General features: G+C 42.9%; 1 protein-coding gene across 1 annotated transcript in view; it reads right to left on the bottom strand.

Annotated features, from left to right (window-relative positions):
• Positions 1 to 26,889, bottom strand: part of EHBP1 (EH domain binding protein 1) — a 763,964-nt gene that overhangs the window by 374,448 nt on the left and 362,627 nt on the right. Inside the window, 2 exon segments of the mRNA XM_030196160.1 lie at positions 20,829 to 20,877; positions 21,460 to 21,638. Of these exon segments, the coding sequence (XP_030052020.1) occupies positions 20,829 to 20,877; positions 21,460 to 21,638 (228 nt within the window).

The raw sequence follows: 26,889 nt of genomic DNA on the forward strand, positions 1-26,889 counted from the left end.
ATAGAGATAGAGAGAGAGAGAGAAATTTGTTAAAGAAGGAAAAGACTTCAGAAGCCTAGAGGACAAAAATGTGTTTTAACAAACCCAATTAGAGCTGCTTAACCTCTGGGCAGCTTCGTCACTAGTCTCAAAAACCTCCCTTTTTAAAAGTGATTTTCAACTTATTTTCTAATAGCCCAGTCTTTGAATTTTTCACTTTATATCTTTCATTTCCATTCTCTTAAAGGATTGGCAGCGGGCCTTTTTAGGAGTGGCAAATTGCTAAGCTCTCAAAGAAGCAGTAGTGAAACAGAAGTGCTCTGTAGAGCTAGTGTTCATTACAAGCAAAGTTGTCTAGTTTATTTACCTCTATCTAAGAGAATGGAAATGAAAACTATAAAGTGGAAAATTCAAAGACTGGAAATATTATAAAATTATAAAATAATTTGAAAATCACATAAAAAAGGAGGTTTTTGAGACTACTGATGAAGCTGCTCAGAGGTTAAGCAGCTCTAATTGGGTTTACTAAAACAAATTTTTGTCCTCTGGGCTTCTGAAGTCTTTTCCTTCTATAACAATAAGATTTTGAGATATATATTTGGATTTAATTGAAAACTAATTTGGTGAAAAAGAATATCTTGATGTTAAGCATTTTGTGAATTGAATCAATTAATAAGATAAAAAACAATTTGGATCTGACAGTTAGACCGACGATGAAATTATGGGTGATGAAACTTTAAGAAAGTGACCAATTCAATATATGTCTTCCCATAATGAAGGTGCTTTTATCCTTTTTTTTTTTTTTTTTTTTAGCCAGAAGGTTAATTTGTTCTGGGATGTGGCTAACTAAGGCTACTCAGGTTAGAAGAAAGCCATTTTTACAACTAAAGCCAGGTGTAGTCACTATAGGGGCAATCTTTGTAGGGGTTCCCCTATAAATGTATTGTTGCCTATGAAAGCAACAGTATTCCATTTGGAAATATTTCTGGCAGATAAGGGTTCGTAGCCTGGATTTAGTTTATGTTGGTTGTCGTGGTGATGGGCTAGAAGTTTCCTTGTTATTTTTATTTTTTCCTCTGTCTCTTCCTATAAGTGGAATGTAGGTTTATCCACTTTGAACGGTTCTTTATTCTTAATTTCTTTTGCTAATGTCAAATTTTTTGCCAATATGCACCTCTTCCAAAGTATGACGAATTGCGTGTTTTTACAGGATTATTCTTGGGCGGGGGTGGTAAGGTCATTATCATTGCTTTAGTAATCAAAATCTTGGGTGGAGGCCTTAATTTATTTAAACTCCTAATAATGCCTCTGTCCAAAGTTCATAGGTACCATCCATCACCTCTTTTCTTTCCCACCTCTCTAGATCCCTCCTCACATTCTACAGCCCAATCTATCTGGCAGTAAAAAAGGAAAGTGGAGTCAGTATCATGGCAAGTCAGGTGCTTATCTAACCCCCTTCCTGTTGCTTGCTTCTTTTCAGTGAACAGGAGAAAGCTGAAGAGCAACAGGCAGGCCAAATAGGTGATCTGAGCTGTGAACAGAAGATGCACTGGGGACCAGAGGTGATTCATGTTGGGGGAGCACAGAAGTAAGCATGGCCCGAGGGGCTGGAGACTCATGTTACCCCGCTGCATTTTGCTAACATGGAAATGGATACGTGTAGAAGCGGGACCTGGTCTAGTCTTCAGTTCTATTGGAATATGCATTATAGAGTTTGAGGATCCAGGGACCACTCATGAAGATTAAATACTCTGTTGAGTCTGCATGCTAGGTGGCTCAGGTGGCTATATGATTTATCACCACAAAATTCTATATTTCTGCCACTTCTCCATATAGTTGAAAAGATCCTGTACTTCCCTGTTTTGATATAAAACATTGTCCTTGATTGTCTAAATCAGCACCGACTGAACACAAAGTGGGCAAGCACTTAGGAGACATTCAGCGTAAGCTGAAAGCCAAAGCAGGCTCCTCAACCTCTGTTGGCAACATCTGTGGTAAGTGCACAGACATGTTGCAGAGGCATAAAGGAGAGATCCTTGATCAGGTTGGCTTCTGTTGTCTACCACAGTAAGATGACTTATTTCAAGGGTGAAGGGTAAATATTGATAAGAGTGGGAACATTTAAATTCCAATGAAACCTGAGATGCTACTGAGGCCTGTTCATTTTGAGACATACAAAAGGGCTACATATGTATTTTATAGTTTATATGGCCTAACATTTCTAAGTAGATTTTGGTTGTGACCTAAGTAGAACATTGATTTGTTTGAAAGGATTGGATAAGCCCTTGTATTTTGTCTAGAGGTAAAGAGTTCTCTCAGGCTCCTAGTTCTGTTTGAGATACCGTTAATATTCCATCTGTTGACTCTCTTTCAAAGTCGCTGACAAATATGAATATCACAGCCTGTAAGCTTTATCCTAGTCCATCTCAGTGGTTTAAACTATCATATCTGAAGTTACTACTCACACTTCATCATTTCATTGCTTGTGGTTTGTCTGAAGAGTCCATACCAGACTCCTTGAAGACAAAATTGTACATCCAGTTTTGAAAAAAACACCCTCTCTGGACTCTTCAGCCCCTTCTAGTTATCATCCGATCTCCAATTTATCATTCATTTCAAAGGTATTTGAGAATGTAGCATTTTCTTAGCTTCAATCTTGTCTGGAATCTATGTTTATTTTCCACCCATGTCAATCAGGTTTTAGACCAAGTTACAACACAGAAACTGTCCTAACAGCACTGATAAGTGAAATCTATAGTAAACACGACGGATATATTGCTTTGGCCATCTCTTAGGATCTCTTGGCTGCTTTTGAAGTAATTAGAAACATAGAATCATGATGTAAGACAAAGACCAAATGGCCCAACCAAACTGCCCATCCTCTGTAACCCCTAACTCTTCTTAAGTGATCCCACATGCCTTTTTAAATTCTGACACAGTCTTCGTTTGTCTAACATAGATATTTCAGGTACAGTATATACATGCTTTTCTTCTTCTTTACAGGGTAGATCATTCTCTATAACCACTTACGATGACTCCTGTTTCCTACCCTCTTTCATGTGGTGAACCACAGGGTTAGATTCTGTTGCCTATTCTTTTAAATCTTTTTCTTACCCCCTCGCTTTGTTGGTGCAGGATTTGGAATCAGTGGTTACTAGATGATATTTTCCCTGTTCACTACACCACCTCCAATAACCTTGATATATCTCCTTTGCAAAACTGCTTGCGTTCAGCTGCCAGCTGGCTGAGGGACCATCAATTGGTTCTTAATCCAGATAAGAAAATTGCATGCTGGCTAACAAGTCATATTGTTCCACCAATCATCCTTCTTGTAATTTTTGATGTCCCTATTTCTCATGTTGATAAGTTTATGGCTTGATTCAAAACTGACGTTCTCTCCACAAATTTCATCTGTGGTTAAGACTGGTTTCTTGACTGTCTTGAAAACTGAGATTGGTTCGTATTTTTCTCAATTTTGATTCTCTTCACACACTTTTCTATTCTTTTATAGGTTCATATATTGACTACTGTAATATTCTCTACTCTAGAGTCACAAAGGCTGAACTCAAAAGATTACAAACATTGCAGAATACTGCGGAGAGAATCTTATGCCATGCTCATCGACGAGAACATGTGTCCCCGCTACTCATTAAGCTTTATTGGTTACTAGTAGAATATTGTGTAAAATTCAAGATACTAACTTTAGCATTTAAAGCTTATCTTACCGGTACTCCTGATTGGTTTCTCTAACTATCCCTTATGTGCCTTCACATATTCTTTCTTCACTATGGGGCCCTTTTATTAAAGAGTTGTTGCATGGAAACTCAGAACTACCATTGGCCCAACATGGCCACCGGCAGTAGCTTTTCTGTAATTAACGCACCGCTAACCCGGTGGTAATCAGGAAGCGCCTGCACTGCCCGCTTACTACGGGGAGCCCTTACTGCCATCTCAATGGATGGCAGTAAGTGGTCCCCCAACATGGCCATGCGGTAAATGCAATTTAACCGCATGGCCATGTCGATATTTGGCCTTTTATTTACCTGCTGTAAAAAGGGTTATGTAATGTGGCAAAAACAGCTGCCACCAGTACCACATGGCCCTTTTTACCGCAGTTTGGTAAAAGGGCCCCTAAATGATCACATGATTGTATTACCAAGCCCATCCAAAGCCTACTGGGAGTTGACTAGGAGTGCCTTTCATTTTACTGCCCTATTCTTTAAGGAATTCATTACCACTTCCTGTTAGTTCAGAATCTTCTTTCGACAATTTAGCATTTGATGGCTTTCTTGCCCAATGAATTTTAGATTTCCTATTTTAATATATCTTTTCTGCGGAGGTTTCCTGTAGGAGGAATGTGCTTACAGTTGGTAACCATGGAATGCCTATTGTAAGATTCTCTTTAATGTGTGTTGATCTGTCCTATTTAAATTTTGGCTTTCTTTTCTTACTTTTTTATTATGATTTTACTTTACCTCACTTTGACTTGCTTTAGTGAAAAAGGCAGGTTTAGCAAATTTTAATAAATGATAAATTGACCTTGCTCTGAAAGTTGAAGATGAGAGTGCTAAGAGGTCTTTGGCGAGGAACAGATATGAACCAGAGGTGATATTCTCATCTGATGACACCCAGGAATCTGTCATTATTGTTTTCCATTTCTGTAGGAAAATTTGAACCTGACCCCCTATAGGCAAGTTGAGGTGGGCTGGAGAAATAAAAAAACAAAAACTGACAGCTTTTGGATGGTTCAGTCAAAAAGATGACTGTACTAAAGAAGGGCAGTCTGTTTCAGTTCTCTTCTTTTTGTTTGGAGAGGCCTAGAGGATGACTGACATTCAGCCTGTTGACTTGTCTGACAATTAAAGGAAGCTCCTTAAGTACTACCATATCGGGCTGTGCATGTTTGCATAGAGGACAACACAGGCTCGAAGACTAAAGCAGAGAGATGTTGCATGGCTACAATGACCTTTGATGGTATCAGCCATTTATTTAACTTTTTCTCCAAACATTTTGAAAATGATTGTTGCAGTTGTCCAGGTCTTGCTGTGTCTGAGTAAGTAGAACTGATGTTTCAGCCATCGTGCTGTGGCTTTCTTCAGGGTATTCTGTGAGGTCTGCAGTTTGTCTTTATATATTTGGGTTCTCAAACTTGATTGGCTGGGGTTAGGGGTGATTTTGGAGGGAAAGTTCTTTGGTCACAAATTTATGACCAACAAACTTTCTGCCGAAATTCAAAATCCAACCGAATTCAAATGTGTGACCAACGGATGATCCTGCCTCAATTTAATGTCAAAATTGTATGTATGTATATATATATATATATATATATATATATATATATATATATATATATATATATATATATATATATATATATATACACACACACACAAACTGCAGACCTCACAGCATACTGACAAATGCCGATTCCACTTACTCAGACACAGCAAGTCCTGGACAACTACAACAATCATGACACCAGCCACGGAAGTCTAAGAGAACAATCTGAAAATATTCTGACTGAGGAGGCAGTGGAGGATGAGGCATGGAGAATCCAACAAAGAAAAAACTACTGGATCTTGGGAAAACTGTGTTAACTCCCATGGACTGACTCAGAGTTTTATGACACAGTGTGATCTTGTTTACCCACCCCTGTAATATCCTACTAGTAGCCATTGAGAGTGTTCTGCAACAATGAGTAAGGCTGTCCTGGTAAAGGTGAGAAAAAAAAACTGATGAGGAAGTCTCATCCACCAAAGTAAACAAAACTGGAGTTGAGGTTACTAGCTTCTTTGTAAAGATGAGACATTTAAACTTTCCAATGTAGAGTACTGTGCTGAATAGGATTGGAAAGCACAAAGTTTTGAGGTCGTACAGGACCTACCACTATTACTAGTTATTTCTATAGCACCACTAGACATATGCAACGCTGTACCCAAACACATAAGAGATAGCACGTGCTCATTATAATCTACCCAAGACAAGCATGACAAAAAGGAGGTTTCATTTATTATTGGAATTATTAAAACACTAGTAAAAAAGGCCCGTTTCTGACACAAATGAAACGGGCGCTAGCAAGGTTTTCCTCGGAGTGTGTATGTTTGAGAGAGTGTGTGTGTGAGAGTGACTGTGTGAGAGAGAGAGAGTGAATGTGCGAGTGTGTCTGTGTAACAGAGAGAGAGTGAGACTGGGTGCGAATGTGTCTGAGAGAGAGTGTGTATGTGAGAATGAGAGTGTGTGCAAGTGCGTATGTGAGGCACAGTGAGTGTGAGAGAGTGTGTTTCACATAGATACAGTATGTGTGAGAGAGTGTGTGTGAGACAGAGTGTGAGAGAGTATGTGTGCGATACTCTATGAGACCGAGAGAGTGTGTGAGTGACTGTGTGACACATAGAGAGTGAATGTGATACAGTGTGAGAGATAGAATGTGTGAGAGACAGTGTGTGAGAGTGAGAAAGACACTGACTGAGAGAGAGAGAGAGAGTGTGTGTGTGACAGAGAGAGTATGTGTGTGACAGAGATACCTCCCCTCCTCACTCTCTGGTCTCAGGACCCCATCCCCCTCTCCCCCCTCCCCTAGTAAAAGAGGCCCGTTTCCAACAGAAAGGAAATGGGCGCTAGCAAGGTTCCAGGGTCCCCTCCCTCCCCCCTCCTCCTCATCACCCCTCTCCTCCCCCTCACCTCCCTCCCCCTAATTGGGGGTGCTGAATATATATATATATATATTTTTTTTTACAGGTGGTGCATGCCCCCCTCCCCTCCGCCCCATCCCCCTCATCCCCGCCCCCTCCCACCTCCACCTCCCTCCCAGTTCCAGGCCCCCCTCCCTCCCTTCGAGTTCCAAGCCCCCCTCCCCTCTCTCTCTCCTTTCCCTCCCCCTCCCTCCGAGTTCCAAGGTCCCCCCCTCCCTCCCAGTTCCAGGGTCCCCCCCTCTCTCCCTCCTTCCCTCCCTCCCTCCCAGTTCCAGCAATACAAGACATGCTTATACAATGTTCATGTTCATAGCAGTACAGTAGACATCAATACATCATAACAATCAATTTTAGCAGATCCATTCAATGGAGAAGTACTGCTCCCGTGCCGCATGCTCGCATTGCATATTTCTTGAATTCCCCCGTTTACAAAACCCCACATAACCCCTCCTCTAAGTAAACAGTATAAACCTCCACATCCAAGAATATAAAAATCCTCACCTTGCAAAACTGCATACATCCTCCCCCCTCCCCCCTGCCTGAAGATTACTTTTGTGCATTTTTCCTATTTTTAAACATTTAAACGTCATGGGACTGTGCCTTCTCTATGAACTGTTGCCATATAGCTGCATACTGTTTATTTTCTGTATTAAGTGAGTACCTGTACAGTGAGTGTTCATATCGTCCAATCTCTAGTGCTTTTGCCAACCAACATTTATAAGGTGCTGGATCCTCACTTGTCCAGAAAGCTAGAATGTTTTTTTTTTTTGCTGCCAAAACTGCTAAGTACAAGAAACGTCTCTGCGGCTGAGATAGCCCTTGCTCTATCAGATCTGATTGATCCCCCAGCAACAGTGTATGATATGACCACTCCACCATCACTTGTAGCACCCTGTTAAGCGCATCAAATAACTCATTCCAGAGATTCTGCCGTGGACATTCTAGAAAAGTGTGCAACAAGGTGCCAGTACCCGCCTGACACTTAAGGCATTTACTTGAATCCCACAGTTTCATTTTCTTCCCCTTCTCCCAAGTGATATATGTCCTATGTAACAGTTTAAATTGAGTCTCTTGCCAATCTGACGATTTGACCATCTCAAACAGCGTCACAAACAGCCTATGAAACTGTGACTGTGAATATGTTGTTCCCAACTCCTCATTCCATCTATTAGTTACACTAGCCGACCCTTCCTCTGGCAAGGCCCTATTCACTAATTTATACCATGTAGATAGCCTATTACTCCCGGGTGGCATTTGCATTACCAAATTATCCAGATTACCATATATCCAAGCTGCCCCATACCTTGACCACACCTGCTGCCAATAGTGTCGTGCTTGCATATAGTATAACATATGAGTGTTAGGGATCTGCCGTTACTCTTTTACCTGCGTAAATGTCATAAAGGTATCCTCTCCTGACTGAATCATGTTCCCCAAAGTTAAGCACCCCTTTCCTGCCCACTGTTTGAATATGGACGGGCCTAAACCTGCAGGGAAATCTATCATACCCACTAGTCTCAAAAAGGGTGAGGCATGCGGGCTGCATCCTTGTCTACTCCTCCACCAGTTCCACGCACTTTTCAGTGGTTGGAGGAAGCTATACTGCCAATTTAACCTCGTACCCAACCCCTGTGTCACATGTAAGAGATTTATAAACGCATATGGGGCGCACCATCCTTCCCACCATTTATTCGGAGTGAATTTCGACTGATCTGTTATCCCTTCATATACTATTCTCATCAACGCCGCCAAATTATAGAAGCGTAAATCTGGCAGTTTCAGGCCTCCTTTTTCCCTGGGAAGTGTTAACGTGTGATGTCCTATACGTGATCCCTTCTGCTTCCATATAAAGGATCTTATGGTGGACCGGAATAGTCTTTCATCTTTTCTTTTTATCCATATGGGCATAGCTTGCAGAGGATACAGCAGCTTTGGAAGCAATACCATCTTTACTAGTGCTATTCTGCCAAATAACGAGACCGGTAAGTCCTTCCATTTAGATCACTTCTGCTTTATTTTATCAGTCTGGTCTAAAATGTTTCTCTTGCACATCTCTGCGGGTTTAGTACTCAAGTAGATGCCCAAATATCGCATCAATTTTTGCACTGGCGCAATGGACAATCCCCCGAACCCCGAAATGTCAGAATTACCAGACAAAGGAAGAAGCTCAGACTTATCACAGTTAACTCTCAATCCTGATACACCCCCAAAGTCTTTCACCATTGTCAATGCGTTCTCCAAGTGGGCTGTGGCGTCTGCCAAGTACAGCAAAATATCATCTGCAAATAGATTGATGCGGATCTCCCTTCCCCCCACCTGCAGATCCCTTATGCATTCCGTCTGTCGTATTTTTATCGCTAATGGTTCTACAGCTAAAAGAAATAGAAGTGGGGAGAGTGGGCACCCCTGTCGTGTTCCTCTTTAGAGACTAAAACTCTCAGTTAGAGTGTTATTAGTAATCTGGCCCGTGGCTTGGTGTAGAGAGTCCGGACCCAATCCACAAATCGTCCCTGCAGCCCGTACTGCTCCATTACCCAAAATAAATATTGCCAGGAAATACTATCAAAGGCTTTCTCCATGTCTAACCCTGCTATGGCCTCTTTCCCCCCCCTTACCTTTATATGTATGTATTGCTGCTAAAGCTTTAGTAAGGTTCATTGATGCATACCATCCCGGAACAAAGCCTGATCTTCATGTACAACACTGGGCAGGCACATATTCATTCTCCTTGTGAGAATTGCCGCTAGAAGTTTAGCATCTTGATTAAGTAATGAGATTGGTCGGTATGATCCCACCTGTCCTAAATCCTTTCCAGGCTTAGGCAGCAGGATAATATGCGCTAAATTTGTTTGACTCCCCTCCTGCACTCAGTTTAAGCTGTTATACAGGTCAGCCAGTGAGTTAGCTAGTACATCTGATAACATTTTGTAGTACTCCGGACCGTACCCATCTGGTCCCGGAGCTTTAGCTAGCTTCAATGCTTTGATGCCCCACCTGACCTCTTGCGCTGAGATAGGACTATTCATTCTTTGCACTTGATCTAGAGTAAACTTTGGTACTGGCACATCTTTAAAGAATGCATCCCGTTGTTCCAAATCTAAAACCTTCTCCCCATATAGTGACCTATAGTAGTGTAAAACTGTAGTTGTATTTGGGCCTCCTGATGTAACATCTGTCCTGAATTATCTTTTATAGCCGTAATCACCTGTCGCTTTCTATACGGTCGCACTAGATTGGCCAGGAGCTTTCCCGCTTTACTCCCCCATTTAAACAGTTTGAATCTTTGATAGTATATATCCCTTTCAGCTCTATTAGTAAGCAGATGATATATTTGTCTGCGGAGCCCCACCATGCTTTCCTTTACCCTCGGATCCCGAATAATCACATGCTGCCTCCGTACACTTTGGTATTCCAGAGATAGCTTTAACAGATCGGCCTCTAATTTTTTCTTTTTGCTTGCTGTATATGCCAGTATATGCCCTCTTAGAACTGCCTTGGAGGCCTCCCAATAAATAACTGGGTTCACTTCCGGGGTTTCATTGTAAGTTTGATATTCTATCCTGTCACGTTTGTGACCATTTCCTTGTCTGTGCTCACCTCGCCCTCTGGTGGCCAGACTTGGTGGCTGCAATGGTCTGTTTACTGTCACCCGTTCCAGACTTCAGCACAGTTCAGTCCAGATATTCCGGGCTGCCAGAATTGCTTTCCTTGTTTGTACCTGAACAGCACCAGTAGTTGCCATGTGATTGCTGCAGCTGAGCTTTAGCACCTCTCCCCTCTCCAGTCGGTTCAAAACTCCGCTGCCCGTCTCGTCTTCCACCAGGGTCGCTTTACTCATACTACCCCTCTCCTCAAGTCGCTTCACTGGCTCCCTATCCGTTTTCGCATCCTGTTCAAACTTCTTCTACTAACCTATAAATGTACTCACTCTGCTGCTCCCCAGTATCTCTCCACACTCGTCCTTCCCTACACCCCTTCCCGTGCACTCCGTTCCATGGATAAATCCTTCTTATCTATTCCCTTTTCCGCTACTGCGAACTCCAGACTTCGCTCCTTGTCTTGCTGCGCCCTACGCCTGGAATAGACTTCCTGAGCCCCTACGTCTTGCCCCATCCTTGACCATCTTTAAATCTAGATTGAAAGCCCACCTCTTTAACATTGCTTTTGACTCGTAACCACTTGTATCCACTCGCCTCCACCTACCCTCCTCTTCTCTTTCCTCTACACATTAATTGATTTGTTTGCTTTATTTTTTGTCTACTAGATTGTAAGCTCTTTGAGCAGTGACTGTCTTTCTTCTATATTTGTGCAGCGCTGCGTATGCTTTGTAGCGCTATAGAAATGCTAAATAGTAGTAGTAGTACTTTATTAATCACCTAGAAACTTCTGTGTTTGCCTTTGCATCGTCTAAGGTCCCTGGTATGTGGGTGTGCTCTGTGCACTTCTGCCTAGTCCAGTTTTATTCAGAGTTTCTTGCCTGATTCTAGTTTGTTTGTGTGTAGTTAGCTTTGGTTTTATTGCTTAGTTCCTAGTCTTGTTTCTGGTTTGCATTCCCTTGTCTTGTGTCTGCGTTCCTTTTTAGTGGCTGCGTGGCAGCTTTCAGTCCTGACTCTCACCTGTCTGTGTTTCTGTCTTAGTGGCTGTTTGGCAGCTTTTAGTCCTGACTCTGTTGTGTGTTTCCTGCTGGTATCCAGTTCCTGCCCAGTCCGGTAAGTCCTGCCGGCCACCTGCACCCAGGGCTCAATTCCTGGGGAAGGGTGATCAAGTGCAGGTGAAGCCTTCCTCCAGTCCTGTGTTCCAGTCCAAGTGTTCTTTCTTGTCCAGTGGGTTCCTGCTTTGCTTATCCCTGTCTGCAGTCCCTGCTTTGTGTGTGTGTTAGCCCAGTGCTGGTTGGGGTGGTTTTGCCTGCCACTGCCGCTCCTTGGCAGCGGCCCAAGGGCTCACAAACCTAGTTGCTGCTTTGAGACCTGACACTATCCATTTTTCTCTTAAAATAGATGCGAAAAGCATTATCATTATATAATGATGGCGAAAACTTCCATACCCTTTCCGACCCTCCCGCAGTATATGATAAGACTAATGTAACAGCCAAGTGATCAGATAAAGCATTATCCACTATGTGCGCTCCTTTTACCACTGAGAACATGGACTGTGATATGAGAAAATAATCTAATCTAGAGTACACATCATATGGGTTGGAGTAAAATGTATAATCTGTATCGTGTGGGTGTAATAATCTCCATATATCTATCCACTGTCCCCAACTGATTATTCAGAAAATTAATTCCCCTATCCTCCATGCCTCTACCCCTTGGTTTAGCGGGCCTAGAGTCGATAGCTGGGTCAGCATATGTGTTGAAATCACCTCCCAAAATCAATTGGTAATCTGAGTATGTTACCATCTTAGCCACTATATCAGAGAAGAACCTATGACTGTACACATTAGGACCATACAGATTACAAAAACCTACCTTCCGCCCCCATAGTTCCCCCAGAACCATGACGTATCTACCTTCCTTATCTTGTATTGTTTTGTGGATAACCATGGGGAGCTGTTTATGGAATAGTATGCCCACATGTAGGCAGTATATTAGTATAATTCTCTAATTAAGGACTTATTATACCCACATGTAGGCAGTATATTAGTATAATTCTCTAATTAAGGACTTATTATACCCACATGTATATGGCCACTCCCCTCTTCCTGCTATTAAAAGAGGAATAGACCACCTCCCCTACCCAACCTCTTCTCAGTTTTACATGTTCTGCATTGGATAAGTGGGTCTCCTGCAAGAAGGCAATGTCTGCCCCATCGTTTTTTAACCATGTTAATATTTTGGTACGCTTAACTGGGGAGTGGACTCCGACCACATTAAGAGATATAATTTTCAAATTAACCATTACCAGATTGTATACCAATATTGCCCATGTTATATTTCCCTTTGGTCCGGCAGGGCTCCCAGCCAAGCCTTTCCGGATGCATTCACCCTCTGTACGACCATCCACGCTATATAACAGCACCTGTCACTTTCAGACAAACTTTCTAGCACACTCCCCCCCCCCCCCACCGCAGGCCCCCTCCCTAACTAAATCCCCCTCCTGATCTTCATGCATCTTCCCCCACTCTGCATCAATCTCACCCCCCTCCCTCCTTTACCCCATGAAACCCTCCTGTGCAACACCAACACACCATCCTCCCTCCTTTCCCAAACCACACAACAAGAACCTGAAACTAGATGTCCCCCCATCCTCTCTGCCTTCACACACACCCCTTCCCTGTAACACCTTCACTCACGAGCAAATACACAAACCACCCAAACTGTACACAAAGTCTATGCAGACAACTATAAGATTATACTATACTGTTTGTTCTTGTGGTATTGAGTTTTGTTTTTGGTTTTTTTTCATGACTCCATCACTTACTACTACTACTATTTAGCATTTCTATAGCGCTACAAGGCATACGCAGCGCTGCACAAACATAGAAGAAAGACAGTCCCTGCTCAAAGAGCTTACAATCTAATAGACAAAAAATAAATAAAGTAAGCAAATCAAATCAATTAATGTGAACGGGAAGGAAGAGAGGAGGGTAGGTGGAGGCGAGTGGTTACGAGTCAAAAGCAATGTTAAAGAGGTGGGCTTTCAGTCTAGATTTAAAGGTGGCCAAGGATGGGGCAAGACGTAGGGGCTCAGGGAGTTTATTCCAGGCGTAGGGTGCAGCGAGTCAGAAGGCGCGAAGTCTGGAGTTGGCAGTAGTGGAGAAGGGAACCGATAAGAAGGATTTATCCATGGAGCGGAGTGCTCATTAGGTCTGCAGCGCTGCTGTCATTGTGAGTCCAACCTCCACTTTTTCCTCTCTTGTGCTGCTCAAGATTGCTCATTTCTCAGTTCTGCCTCCACGATATGTCTCCCACATGTTATGAACCATACAGCCATTTCCTCACTCAGTGGCTACGCTCCCGTGGGGCTTCTCTGTTAAGCTTATCCAAAAAAGCCTGTGCCGTCGTTGTCTCCTGGAACACATGAGATTTCCCTGCGTGCCACACCCGCAATTTAGCCGGGTATAGCAGCGAAAACCTGATGCCTTTTCTGTGCAGAGATGTATACGTTGGGGCCATGGCTCTCTTTAACTGCGCCACCGCCGCAGAATAATCGTTAAACAACAATAGTTTATTGCCTTCATATTCCAGAGGCTCTTGTCTGTATCGACAGGTCTTCAGCAATATTTCTTTTTCCCTCCAGTTCATATAGTGCGCTATTGCCATTCGCGGCTTACTTTCTCCTTCATTCCGTGCCCCAATGCGGTGTGCCCAATCACACTGCCAAGCATTCACGCCACTTTCAAGGCCCAGCTGCGTTGGCAACCATGCACCAAAAAACTTATATGGATCTTTTTCTTGCACTGTCTCTGGCAGCCCTATGATCCGCACATTATTGCAGCGATTTCTATTTTCTTGTTCTTCAAGCACTTCGAGGACTCTCTGCGTTTGCGTATCAAACTTCTCGTTGATTTCGTCCACTGCAGACTGAATTTTATTTAAGTGATCCTCCAATGCCGAGGTCACCGTCGTCGATATTTCTCGCGCCCAATCCCCCGCTATTTTCTGGCTTACCAACAGGGACTCCGGAGCCGACGCCATCTTAGGTGCTTTCAGGGATGCAGCGCTTTTATTTTTTATGCCTCCCTGGCTCCTCGTGGGCATACCTTCCGCACTCGCGTTCCTGCTTCTGCTCAGCTGCTTGCAGGCTATTCACGGGCGACTTGTGTTTGCTTGATGTCTATTAGGGTGAGTAACAATCCGTTTTTTAGCTGACTTTTGGCAGAGAATCTGCGGAGCTCCTCGTCCTTGCTGCCGATCAGGAAGCAGGCATCATGTGACCCCTCCCCCCCGATATTGAATAGATTTTTTAAATGACATTTATAACCCACATTATCCCGAAAACAAGCTTGAGTTCAATGTGGCTTACAGGTTAGATTAAAAATACAGAGTTTGAATTACAACCATAGTGACGTAGTATGATGAAGTAGCTGAGAGTAACAGATTAGCAAATAAACTACAAATAGCAAACATATTGATAGATGAATTAGGAATTAGGGGTTAGGAGTTAAAAGCAGCTTCAAAATGGTGGGCTTTTAACCTGAATTTGAACACAGCCAGAGATGGAGCATAATGTACTGACTCAGGAAGTCTAATTACAGTTGCAGCAAAATGGAAGGACCGGTGTCTGGAGATGGTGGTGAAGGGTACAGGTTTAAATGAATTACCTGAAGAAAGGAGAATCCATGGACGGGTCTAGGGAGACACTGAGGAGCTGCAGATAGAGGATGACACGGGGACCTGCAGTAACCACGGGAATGGGGATGGGAACAGAATCCGTGGGGACGGGGTGGGGACAAATCCCACGGGGATGGGGACAGAGCCTGCCACGACGGGGACAAACTTTGTCCCCGTGTTACTTTCTACTTTGAAGCCTGTTAATGAACTGGACTGTTATTTATGTTTGTTTGAAGCAGACGACAATATTTTTATTTTTGGGAAAAAACAAGCAAACATGCTGGCCACAGCTAGCAAACGTTTCATGGGGGATCCTGCACATCCTGCTATCAGCACATCTTCTAAGAAGACATCTTCTATTGCAGGAGGGACTGAGAGCTAGTTGATGACTTATTCATCCACAGATTAAAAAATCATAACAGTGCTTCAATGGGCATATTTCTCCCCTCAAGGGGATATTTTATACCCCTGGACAATTGAACAGGGTGGATTAGGATTCCTTTGGGTAGTAAAAGTCAGCAATTGTTGGGATTGGAAGGGTAGAGGGTGGTGGTAGCTGCTAGTTATTATTGTTTTCTGTTTGTAATTTATACACAACAGTTGCACAGCATATTGTTCCTTTTTATACTTTAATATAAAGATTTAAATATAAAATCATAAGTGTTCAAGGCTTCTGCAGATGAGAGCAGAGCTCACGGGGATGGGGCAGGGATGGGGGACAGAACCTGTGGGAACAGGGCAGGGATGGAGACAGGACCTGCGGGGATGGGGACTGAGACGGGGGGGGGGGGGGGCACGGGAACAGATTTTGTCCTAGTATCATTCTCTAGCTGCAAAATAACTACACCTTTAAGTAAGAGAATTTTGAATTCTGTACAGAAATAGATAGGGGAGCCAATGGAGTGACTTGAAAAAAGGGGTTACGCAAGTGTGGTGATACTGGCAGATAAGTTGTGCAGCAGAATTTTGAATAAGTTAAAGGGGAGAGAGATGGGTAAGTGGAGATCTGTGAGAAGAAGGTTACAGTAGTCTAAGTGGGAGATGGTGAGTGCGTGGATAAGGGATTGAATATAGGAAAGAAAGGAAGGAATGAATTTGGGCGATATAAAGAAAAATGATAGATTTTAGCAGTCTGTTGGATATGAGAAGAGAGAGAGAGAGAGAGAGAGAGAGAGAGAGAGAGAGAGAGAGAGAGAGAGGAGTCAAAGACCTCACAATTATAAGCTGAGGAAACAGGCAGGATGCCCTTATTGGATAATACTGTGGCCCCCCCCCCCCCCAATATATCCATAGAAATTAAGAATGGGGGAAAGATAAAAAGCTCGGGCACGGTCAGTTTCAGATGGTGGTGGAACATCCAGGAAGCAATGTCAGACAAGCAGGCTGAGACTTGGTCCAGGATTCCTAGAGAAATTTCTGGTATAGAGAGCTTGATCTAGAAGCCATCAATGCAAAGATGGTATTAAAAACCATGAGAGGGAATCAAAGCACCAAGGGAACATTAAGAAGTAGCTACTTTTTGGGACTCTGCCAGGTACTTGTAACCTAGTCAAGCCACTGTTAGAAACAGGATACTCAGCTAGATAGACCTTTGGTCTGACCCCATAGGGCAACTATTATGTTCTAATTATAAAGAACACCACCAAAAAGCACTAAAAGCCTTATTCTATAAAGGTTATGCTCCTAAATTTATGCTTCTAAATTTATGAGCATAATTTATGCTCCTAAATATATGCTTCTAAATTTACACTCCTAGAGAGGCATAATCAAAAGGGGTGCCCAAGTTTTCCTGAGGATATCCTCACAGGATGTCCCGGTGAAGGGGCAGGGAAACCCGTATTATCGAAACAAGATATCTTTCCATCTTTTGTTTCGATAATACAGTCGGGAACGCCCAAATCCCAACATTTAGGTCGACCTTAGAGATGGTTGTCCTTAGAGATGGTCGTCCCCGATTTTCGGCGATAATGTAAACCGAGGATGCCCATCTCAGAAACAACCAAATCCAAGCCATTTGGTCATGGGAGGAGCCAGCATTCGTAGTGCACTGGTCCCCCTGACATGCCAAGACACCAACCGGGCACCCTAGGGGGCACTCCAGTGGGCTTCAGAAATTGCTCCCAAGTGCATAGCTCCCTTACCATGTGTGCCGAGCCCCCTAAAACCCACTCCCCACAACTGTACACCACTACCATAGCCCTTATGGGTGAATGGAGGCACCTAAATGTGGGTACAGTGGGTTTGTGGTGGGTTTTGAAGGGCTCACATTTACCACCACAAGTGTAACAGGTGGGGGGGGGGGGGGGGATGGGCCTGGGTCCGCCTGTCTGAAGTGCACTGCACCCACTAAAACTGCTCCAGGGACCTGCATACTGCTGTCATGGAGCTGGGTATGATATTTGAGGCTGGCATAGAGGCTGGAAAAAATATTTAAAACATTTTTTTCTTGAGGGTGGGAGGGGGTTAGTGACCACTGGGGGAGTAAGGGGAGGTCATCCCTGATTCCCTCCGGTAGTCATCCAGTCATTTAGGGCACATTTTTGTGGCTTGGTCGTAAGAAAAAAAGGACCAGGTAAAGTTGTCCAAGTGTTCGTCAGAGACTCCCTTCTTTTTGCCATTATTGGTCGAGGACGCCCATGTGTTAGGCATGCCCCAGTCCCGCCTTCGCTATGCCTCCAACACGCTCCCGTGAACTCTGGTCGTCCCTGCGATGGAAAGCAGTTGAGGACGCCCAAAATCTGCTTTCGATTATGCCGATTTGGGCGACCCTGTGAGAACGACGCCCATCTTGCGATTTGTGTCGAAAGATAGGCGCCCTTCTCTTTCGAAAATAAGCCTGCTAATCTATGATTCAAAATAGATTACGCTCATAATTTAGGAGCATAAAAGAAGCAGTGGCCTTAAACCGTCACTCCCACGCCAGACAAGGTCCAGGGCAGTTGCTGACATCGGCCACGTTGAACCAGAGACCAGTAAAATGAGCCCCTGGTGCTCTTACCAGTGTGGGCCATACCAGTCACAAAGAACAACTCCAGTATTGGGCTCCTGATTGCTAAAAGCTGATGAGCAGCCAGATCTGGTCGCAGGGAGCTTGCTAGATGGCTCAGCAGAAGAAGCTGCAGTCCCCGGCCATTGCTGCCACACTGGGCCGTGTCAAACCTGGGACCAGTGTGATTGCTGACATTGGCCACGCCGAGCCAGAGACCAATACAGCACCATTAGCCGCTGTCCAAAAAGCGCAAGGAACACTGGCTCTTCAGGATCTAGTGACACTGTGCCTGACTTATGCGGCTCTAAGCAAATGATACACATATCTCACAAAACCCAATGCAAAAATTCAATGTTATGTATGCAACAGCTGAAGCACAATATATTGACAGAATCTCAGTGGTAACTTGTTTCACACTGGGAACACAGCTCAATTGGAAGGGAGTATGTGATGCCAAAGAGTGAGCAGGCATCATTATAAGGCTAATGCCCTGACGCAGCTACAGCAAAACATGGTCCGTGTTGGTGGCAGTCCTATTTAATAAGTAAATTATGCTAATGAGATTGTTTGCTAAGTTGTTTACCTATTAAGAGATAATATTCATTCATTTTAAAGAAGATTTTGATATTAAAGACTATTTATGACATTATAAAAGTTTACACTAACATTTAATTGAACCGACGAGTTGGGTAAGACACTGGGCTGTGCTCCCAGTGTGAAATGAGTTACCACCGAGGTTCTGTCAGTGTAATATTGTGCTTCACCTATTGCATACATAAAATTGAATTTTTGAGTCAGATTTTGTGAAATTTGTGTGACATTACTTACCCTGGCATTTTTATTTGAATTGTTGGGCCAACAATTATTGATTTATCCCAAGGAAATGATATACAGTCTGTGGGTGTCATTATTGGCTATTTTTCTTTTGCAAGTTGGGCTGGGACTGAAGCCTAGTTTTGTTTGTGCCATGGTCCTAAGAACATCTAGGAGGAAAAAAGAAAACAGAAAGTAATCCCACCTGGAACGTAATCAGCTAATGATAGTGGGAAGCTGGAGAAGGCTTGAGAAAGATCAAGGACACGGGATGATCATCAATAGTGAAAACACTTTATTGTTGTCGCATACAAGGCCCGACACGGCACCGTGTTTTGGCACTAAGTGCCTGCCTCAGGGGTCATGAGTTGTTGCATCAAAAACAATGCCTGCATCAAACACTTGATGATTCGCCTTTGTGAATGTTGCGTCTGGTCTTCAAAAAGACCTTTGTGTTGACAATGCGCTTCTGACAAGATGCTGCATCTCATCAGAAACGCACTGGCAAAGAGAGACTTTAATCAAAATGTTAGGAGAGTTTTTTTTCAGCTTCAGTACAGAGAGAAGAAACCTCCAAAAACTGAGCAGACTGATGGAAAGGCTCCATATGTTCAGAACTTTGCACTAGTTCTGAGCTCTGGGACTGCTGTTCTCTTCCTTTTCAGTAGGAGGGCATACACGTGTGTCTGATACAGTCTTGCTTGTCAATGAAGAAATACCAACAAAAGTATATACTTCTATAAAAGTACACTCATAAAAGTGTATTCCAGTCTAAAACATATGTGATTATGTAAAACACAGGGCAGCTCAGGTACAGTATATCAACTAACAAGAATGTACCTTTTTACATTAGAATGACCTGCTAGTGTAGTGCAGAAGCATGTTTCTGCATCAACACTCACTGATTAAACATCAGTTAGGAAAGATATGGTGCATTACATCACCATACCCTAGCTCTTTAGGAAACCCTCAAAGTTCTAGGGATCTGTTTACTAAGCCGCGCTAGCAGCTTCCGCGGCATTGCCGACATAGCCCATTCAAAGTGAATAGACTGTGTCAGCACTAGCGCACAGCCAGCTGCGCTAGCAGCTTAGTAAACCCCAGCGCTAGTATTTTTAGGACTTCATATGACTCCTTAACATTTTTTTAAAGCAGCATTTCAACCTGATTAAACCCTTGTTTTGAAGCAGGACTAATCTTGCTTACACAAAATAAAAGAAAAGCAAATAAAATGAAATAATTCTCTACAGAAAACAGTTCTTGCAGCAGCTATGAATGAATATGATGATATCAAACAATTTTCCATGCTTTTCAGTACATGGTTTGTAAAGCTAGGACAAGTGACACTTATTTTCTAGCTGTACACTGATATTTGGCCCCATTTAAGGAAACAGTGACCTCCAGTGGAGATACAAATGTTAGCTTCTGGAAAATACAACACACTGGTTACTGTTGCTTCCTTCAGTATACATTTTTTCTCCATATAATCTTTAATAGTAGTTCTTAATTTGTTGTGCACATAATATACAGTTACAGTTAGTTTACTTATAGCCCGCTAATACCAGTAATAAAGTTCATAGTGGGTTACAACTAAGAGTTAATCCAAAATTACCGCAAGTCACAATGGGCATTATTCTATAAAGGTTCTCCTAAATTAACGCTTCTGAAATTTATGCTCCTATCTTTATCAGCATAATGTATGCTCCTACATTACGAGCATAATTTATACTCCAAAACAAATTATGTTTATAATTTAGGAGCGTAAATTTAGGAGTATAACCTTTACAGAATAAGGCCCAATATGTATAAATCATAGAAGAAAACAATTACAGCTATGAGAGGCAATAAAAATGTTAAGTCGTCAAACTAGTATACTTTGCGACATTTTAAAGCCCATGATAAATTGGAGTCTGTATCAGTTATGAACATCGAGAAGCTTGAATACCTTCTGTAACTTGTGGTTATCACCTACATTTTCAAAGTTAATTAAAAAAAAGAAAGAAAAAGAAATCTATAGTGAAATGTGTGAGCTACACCCCAACAAAAATTGAAGCTATTTTTTCATCTAGCAATTCATACCTTTTTGTTGTTCTCCTTAATATCCTGAGGATTCAGGAACTTGTAGTCACTAATGGAAAATAAAAAGGCAAAGTAAATTAATACATTTTCTGTAAACAGTAATTCTAAAACAAGCCAAATCAACAAAAAAAAATGTCATATCATATAATCACTTGGAATTTCATGGCAATTCAATCAGCCAAACTAATAGTATGGAAAATGAAAGTAAAAAAAAATAAATAAAATGTATCAGTGTTCACATATTTTGTTGCCTGCAGCTTTCCTTCTAAAAAGAAGGTAAAGCAAAGATGAGGGACCAGCTCTGACAACCAAATTTACTATGTGGTAATCCTTTGTCAACAAAGAAAGAGCTACAGGCCTATTTGTTTCATCTCATTTTAACACAATGCAATTTACATAATCAAAGTGCTGTTTGTATAAGAGGAAAAGTAAATCAATGTAAGGATACTGAGAAAGAAAAAATGACAGCAAGGACTAAAGTAATACACCGAACTTCAGTATTTGTAAATTTCTTTACTAGAAGTGTGCGATAGGGATATGTGAGTGACCACATTTCATTGTGCACACAAATTCATATTTTTCAGGACTGTAAAAAAGACCTGAATGGAAAGTCTGGAAAACTATTACTTACATTAGGTCTGGTCTAAAATGATGTAATATTGCACAAAAAGCCAAGCCATTTCTCCATGATGTGGTAAAATTGGTGATTTTTACTCCTCTGTAGTTTTTTGTAACTTCTTTGCACCACACAAGCAGTGACTGACTCGCATTTGGTTTTCTCCCCAAAATAGGACTCTGTATTGGGCTTGGCTGGAAAAAAAAATTTCAAAGATGAAAATTAACATTAATTGACCCTAAGGGGCCCTTTTACTAAGGCACACTGAAAAGTGGCCTGCGCTGGTGCAGGTGTGTGTTTTGGCCGCACACATGTCAATTTTTCAGCACACCTGGAAAAAAAGGCTTTTTTTTGTGGTTGAAAATGGATGTGCAGCAAAATTAAAACCAGCAAGCATCCATTTTGAGGCTGAGACTTTACTGCCAACCATTCACTTAGTGGCGGTAAGCAGCCAGCGCACATAAACTGCCGATTACCATGGGTAAGCACCACGCAGTAGAAAATATTTTCTACTGCATGTTTTGGACACGCATAAAAAATGGAATTACCGCCTGGGGCACGCTGGAGCTGGGCAGTAGTTCCAATTTGGCGTGCAATGCACATGCGAAGGCACCTATGCGCCTTAGTAAAAGGGCCCTTAGATGATCTGCCTGCCTTGATGTCATCTGAGGTCCTTGAAAGCTGTCAATTTACAATGGCTCTAACCTGAAAGAGACACAAATCTCAAGTTATTATCTTTAGTTTTAGCCCTTGGCAATTACCTCTGAAGGATCTGGATATGCAGGATTCTAAACATGCAACTAAAAACAGGCTGAGAACTGTACTAAAGGAAACATTATGTTAAAGCACTTAAATACTTCAGACATTCTATCCCTCAGTCTATGCACACCCTTAGAAATCTCCAAAATGCAGTCATGTAAAAATATACCTTTCACATTTAATAAAGATCTTTTGATTGAATCAAAAAGGAGCCAAATCAGGGTCAAAGTTTACTAGAAGTTTTACTCTCCTATTAAACAACATAGATAAAAGCCATACTGTACACTATAAGTGAGGGTCAAAAATAGTTTTATATTATTAGCCTATGAACTATTTAATTGCTTAAAAATGTAATACATAAATGAAAAATAAGTGACAACTCAGTTTAAGGAAGAACACTGATTGGATATTCAAAATTTTAAAGAAAATTATACACATATATAGGTCAATTTGTTTAAAAAGCAATAAAGGAAAATAAATACAAGAAAGTAACATTTAATTTAGGGGGAAATTCATCAAGGTCCAGTACTACAGTTTGCTGAATCCTGTTTGAAAAGACCAACGCTGCTTGCAAGCCAACTCGCAAGTAGCGTTATTCCTGCAGTCCGAGAGCATCAGGCTATAAAACCACAGCCTGATGCTCCTGTGCTGGCAGAGCTGGGTCCCCCAACCACCACCTCAAGACCTCTAGCATCAGAGCCCCCTCCAGGCCTCAACAGCCACTTCTGCTGCTTCAACACCTCCTTCAAGATCCCTCACCCTCATCCCTCATAGGGGTTACCTTTACAAGCAGTGGTGGTCCGGGGTGGGGGTGCGGTCTCTGGACAGATTAAGGCCCATTCGCTCATGCCCAGTTTTGGCACCTTTAGTAAAATGCCACCCCTAGTGATAGTTGCGCAAGACTACTGCTAGGGGCACCGTTTTCCGGACTGGGCAGGAGCGAGTGGGCCTTTCTCCTACCCAGAGACCCTCTGGACCACCACTGCTTGTAAAGTAGCTTCTATGGAAAGTGGTTGGGGGGTCTTGTGGCTGCTGCACAGGTATCTTGGGGGGGGGGGGGGTTCTAGTGCAGGAGGGGGAGGGATCCTGCTCTGACAGTTCAGGATCATCGGGTGTCAGCTTAAATGTGATTTTTGGGCCCTCACACAACTTGCGGTATATTACCACAAGTTGCGTTAGCGTATTTGCATAGTAATGAGACACAAAACATGCATTTGCATGGTTTGCATTTCATTACTGCCTAACCTACAGTGACTTAAATACCACTGTGGTATTTTATGTCAAGATAAGTTAGGGTCGTTTAAGTTGCATTACATGACTTAAGGCCCTAATGCTGCCTGATGAATTCCCCGCTTAATTTAATTCCAGAATTTATATTCTGCTTAGTCCCCTAGAGTTCTGAGTGGATTAAAATTATAAAAAAAGAAAATACAATATACAAATAAAGGGGCCCTTTACTAAGCTGTGCTAGATGCTAACATATGCCTAAATCAACTAAAATTGGATATCACGGGATGTACTTAGGTGTCCTGTGGTACTTCCGAAATGTGTGCACGCTAAAAAAAATAGCATGACTTTTTTTTGAGGAGGCATGTTATGGGTGGAATGTGAGCATTCCTGCACCAACCAGTTAAAGCATCCACATTATTGCTCGCTAACTGGTTAGTGCAGGAATACCAAATGAGCCCTTACTGCCTACAAAATGAGTGGCATTAAGTGCTCATGTGGTAATTAAGAAAAATTGCCACTTACCAATGGCAACATTAGCACATGGCCATTAATACAAAAATAGAAAATTGGCCATTTTACAGCTGCGGTGAAAATGGCCTTAGGAGGCAGGAAGGACCTGTGTAAGGGCATGCTAAGGTCACTTTTTGCAGCAGCTTAATAAAAGAACCCCAAAAATAATTTTAATATCATCAAAATAATTCAAACACAAAGTAACAAATCAAAACATGTACTATAATAAAAAGCACCCTCAACGTTCTGAAGCTGACTCTGTGGCTTCAATGAAGGGTTCGTAAGTTCGTAGGTGTGTAACCGATTCACCATCTCTGTCTGCCCCGCCCTCGCGTCAAAACATGATGATGTCGAGGGCGGGCCCCACCTTCGCGTCAAAACGTGATGATGTTGAGGATGGGTAATTAGAAGGCAGGACTGAGGGAACAAACTTATCTCCAACGTTCTGAAGCTGACTCCGTGGACGGCCAGGGCATTCAATAACGCCGCCGCTTCAACGGAGCTAATCTGGGGACACAGTACAATTGCTGGGTGGCTGGGGGGAGCAGGGGAGAATCGCAGGGTGGCTGGAGGGGGGGCAGCGGAGAGAGCATAATCGCTGGGTGGCTGGAGGGGGGCAGGGGACACAGGAGAATCACTGCATGGCTCAAGGGGGGGCAGGGGACACAGAACAATCGCTAGGTGGCTGGAGGGGGGTCAGGGGAGAGAGGAGAATCGCTGCATGGCTCGAGGGGGGGCAGGGGAGACGAGAATCGCTGGGTGGCTGGAGGGGGGGCAGGGGAGAGAGGAGAATCACACACACACTCTCTCTCTCACAGACACACTCGCAACCAGTCTCACTCACTGTCACACACACACACTCGCACGGTGCTGCCAACCACGCAGTGAGGGGGGAGGCAGGGGATCCTGAGACCACAGGGGAGGGGAGGGGAACGCAGAGGGGAGAAAGGATCCTGAGACCAGGGGGGGGGGGGTCCTCAAACTACAGAGGGAGGGGGAGGTATCTCTGTCCCACACACACTCTCTCTCAGTCAGTGTCTCTCTCTCTCTCACACAGTCTCTCACACTATGTCTCAGACTATCACATTCACTATGTGTCACACAGTCACTCTCACATACTCTCGGTCTCATACACTCTCTCGGTCTCACAGAGAGTCTGTGTACCGCACACATACTCTCTCACACTCTGTATCGCACACACTCTCTCACACACAGTGTATCTGTGTGAAACACACTCTCTCTCTCACAGTCACTGTGTCTCACATACACACTCGCACACACTCTCATTCAAACACACACTCTCTCTCTCTCTCTCACAGACACACTCGCACCCAGACTCACTCTCTCTCTGTCTCTCTCACACACATTCGCACATTCACTCTCTCTCTCACACAGTCACTCTCACACACACTCTCTCAAACATACACACACCGAGAAAAACCTTGCTAGCGCCCGTTTCATTTGTGTCAGAAACGGGCCTTATTTACTAGTATTATAATAAAATAACAATGAAGCTATACAGATAATAAAATATCAAATAATCATTTTACTTGTAAATGACTGCAGATAAAGATCTGTATTGTCCATTCGGTCTGCCCAACAAGGCAGCTTGAGCCACACCCACCACTCTCTGAGGTTATTGATGCTTAAACACTAGTTTGCAATTTATCATCATGCCAACCATATACAGGCAAGTTAAATATGATGGAGTCTTGGGATAACATCCCTTGGATTCTATATATGACGCTCAAAATTGTGGGTACAAGCAACTAAAAAGGGGGTGTGGCCATGGGAGGCCATGGGCGGGTCAGGGGCATTCACTACACGCTATTCTGTAAATGGCACTCAACTCTGAGCGCCATTTATAGAACTGTGTTACATGCTCATGTTTTTTAGCGCCCAAATCTGGGCACCGTTTACAGAATCCGGGCCTAGTTATGCTATAACTAAAGAATTGCTAATATAGCTTTTAACTTGCTATTTAATATCTTTCCCCCTTCCCCCTGAGTTGTATATCAACCTCACTCGCAGTATATGATAATAAATTAATATACAATATTGGTGTTGCCGAATCTTCATCTGTCTTGTCATTTGCAGGATGCAGATTGTAGAAGTCTGTCTGGCACTGACCTTAATCTCCACTACTCTTGCCCAACATAATACCTCAACACCCATGCTTTGTTTCCATCTTCTATTTAGGCATCCTCTTTGTTTATTAGAGAATGACACAAGGACAGATGAATAATAAGTCATCAACAATCTCAGGATTCAGTCTAGCTCTCCTGTCTTCCACAGTCCTTACTGGAATAGAAGATGTCTTCTTAGAAAATGTGCTGGTAGCAGGATGTACAGGATCCCCCATGAAAAGTTTGCTAGTTGTGGCCAGTATGTTTGCTTGTTTTTCCAAAAAATCAAAATATCTTTGTAGGCATCACTTAAACATAAATAACAGTCCAGTTCATTAACAGGCTTCAAAGTAGAAAATGACACGGGGACAAAGTTAGTCCCTGTGGGCTCTGTCTCCAACCCCACCCTGTGAGCTCTGTCCTCGTCCCCATCCCTGCAGTTACTGCGGTTCCCTGTCCCCGTGTCATTCTCTGGTGTTTATCACATGCATTTTTTAATTCTCTCAACATTTTTGACTCCACCACCTCTCCTGGAAGGGCATTCCAGGCATCCACAACCTTCTATGAAAAAGTATTTCCTGACATTGCTCTTAAGTCTATCGTCCTACAACCTCAATTCATGTCCTCTAATTCTACCTACTACTACTACTTGACATTTCTAAAGCGCTACTAGGGTTACGCAGCACTGTACAATTTAACATAGAAGGACAGTCCCTGCTCAAGGAGCTTACAATCTAAAGGACAAATGTACAGTCAAATTGGGGCAGTCTAGATTTCCTGAAAGGTATAAAGGTTAGGTGCCGAAAGCAACATCTCTGGA

This window comes from Microcaecilia unicolor, chromosome 3 (assembly GCF_901765095.1).
Source record: "Microcaecilia unicolor chromosome 3, aMicUni1.1, whole genome shotgun sequence".
In the NCBI taxonomy this organism is placed as follows: Eukaryota; Metazoa; Chordata; class Amphibia; order Gymnophiona; family Siphonopidae; genus Microcaecilia; species Microcaecilia unicolor.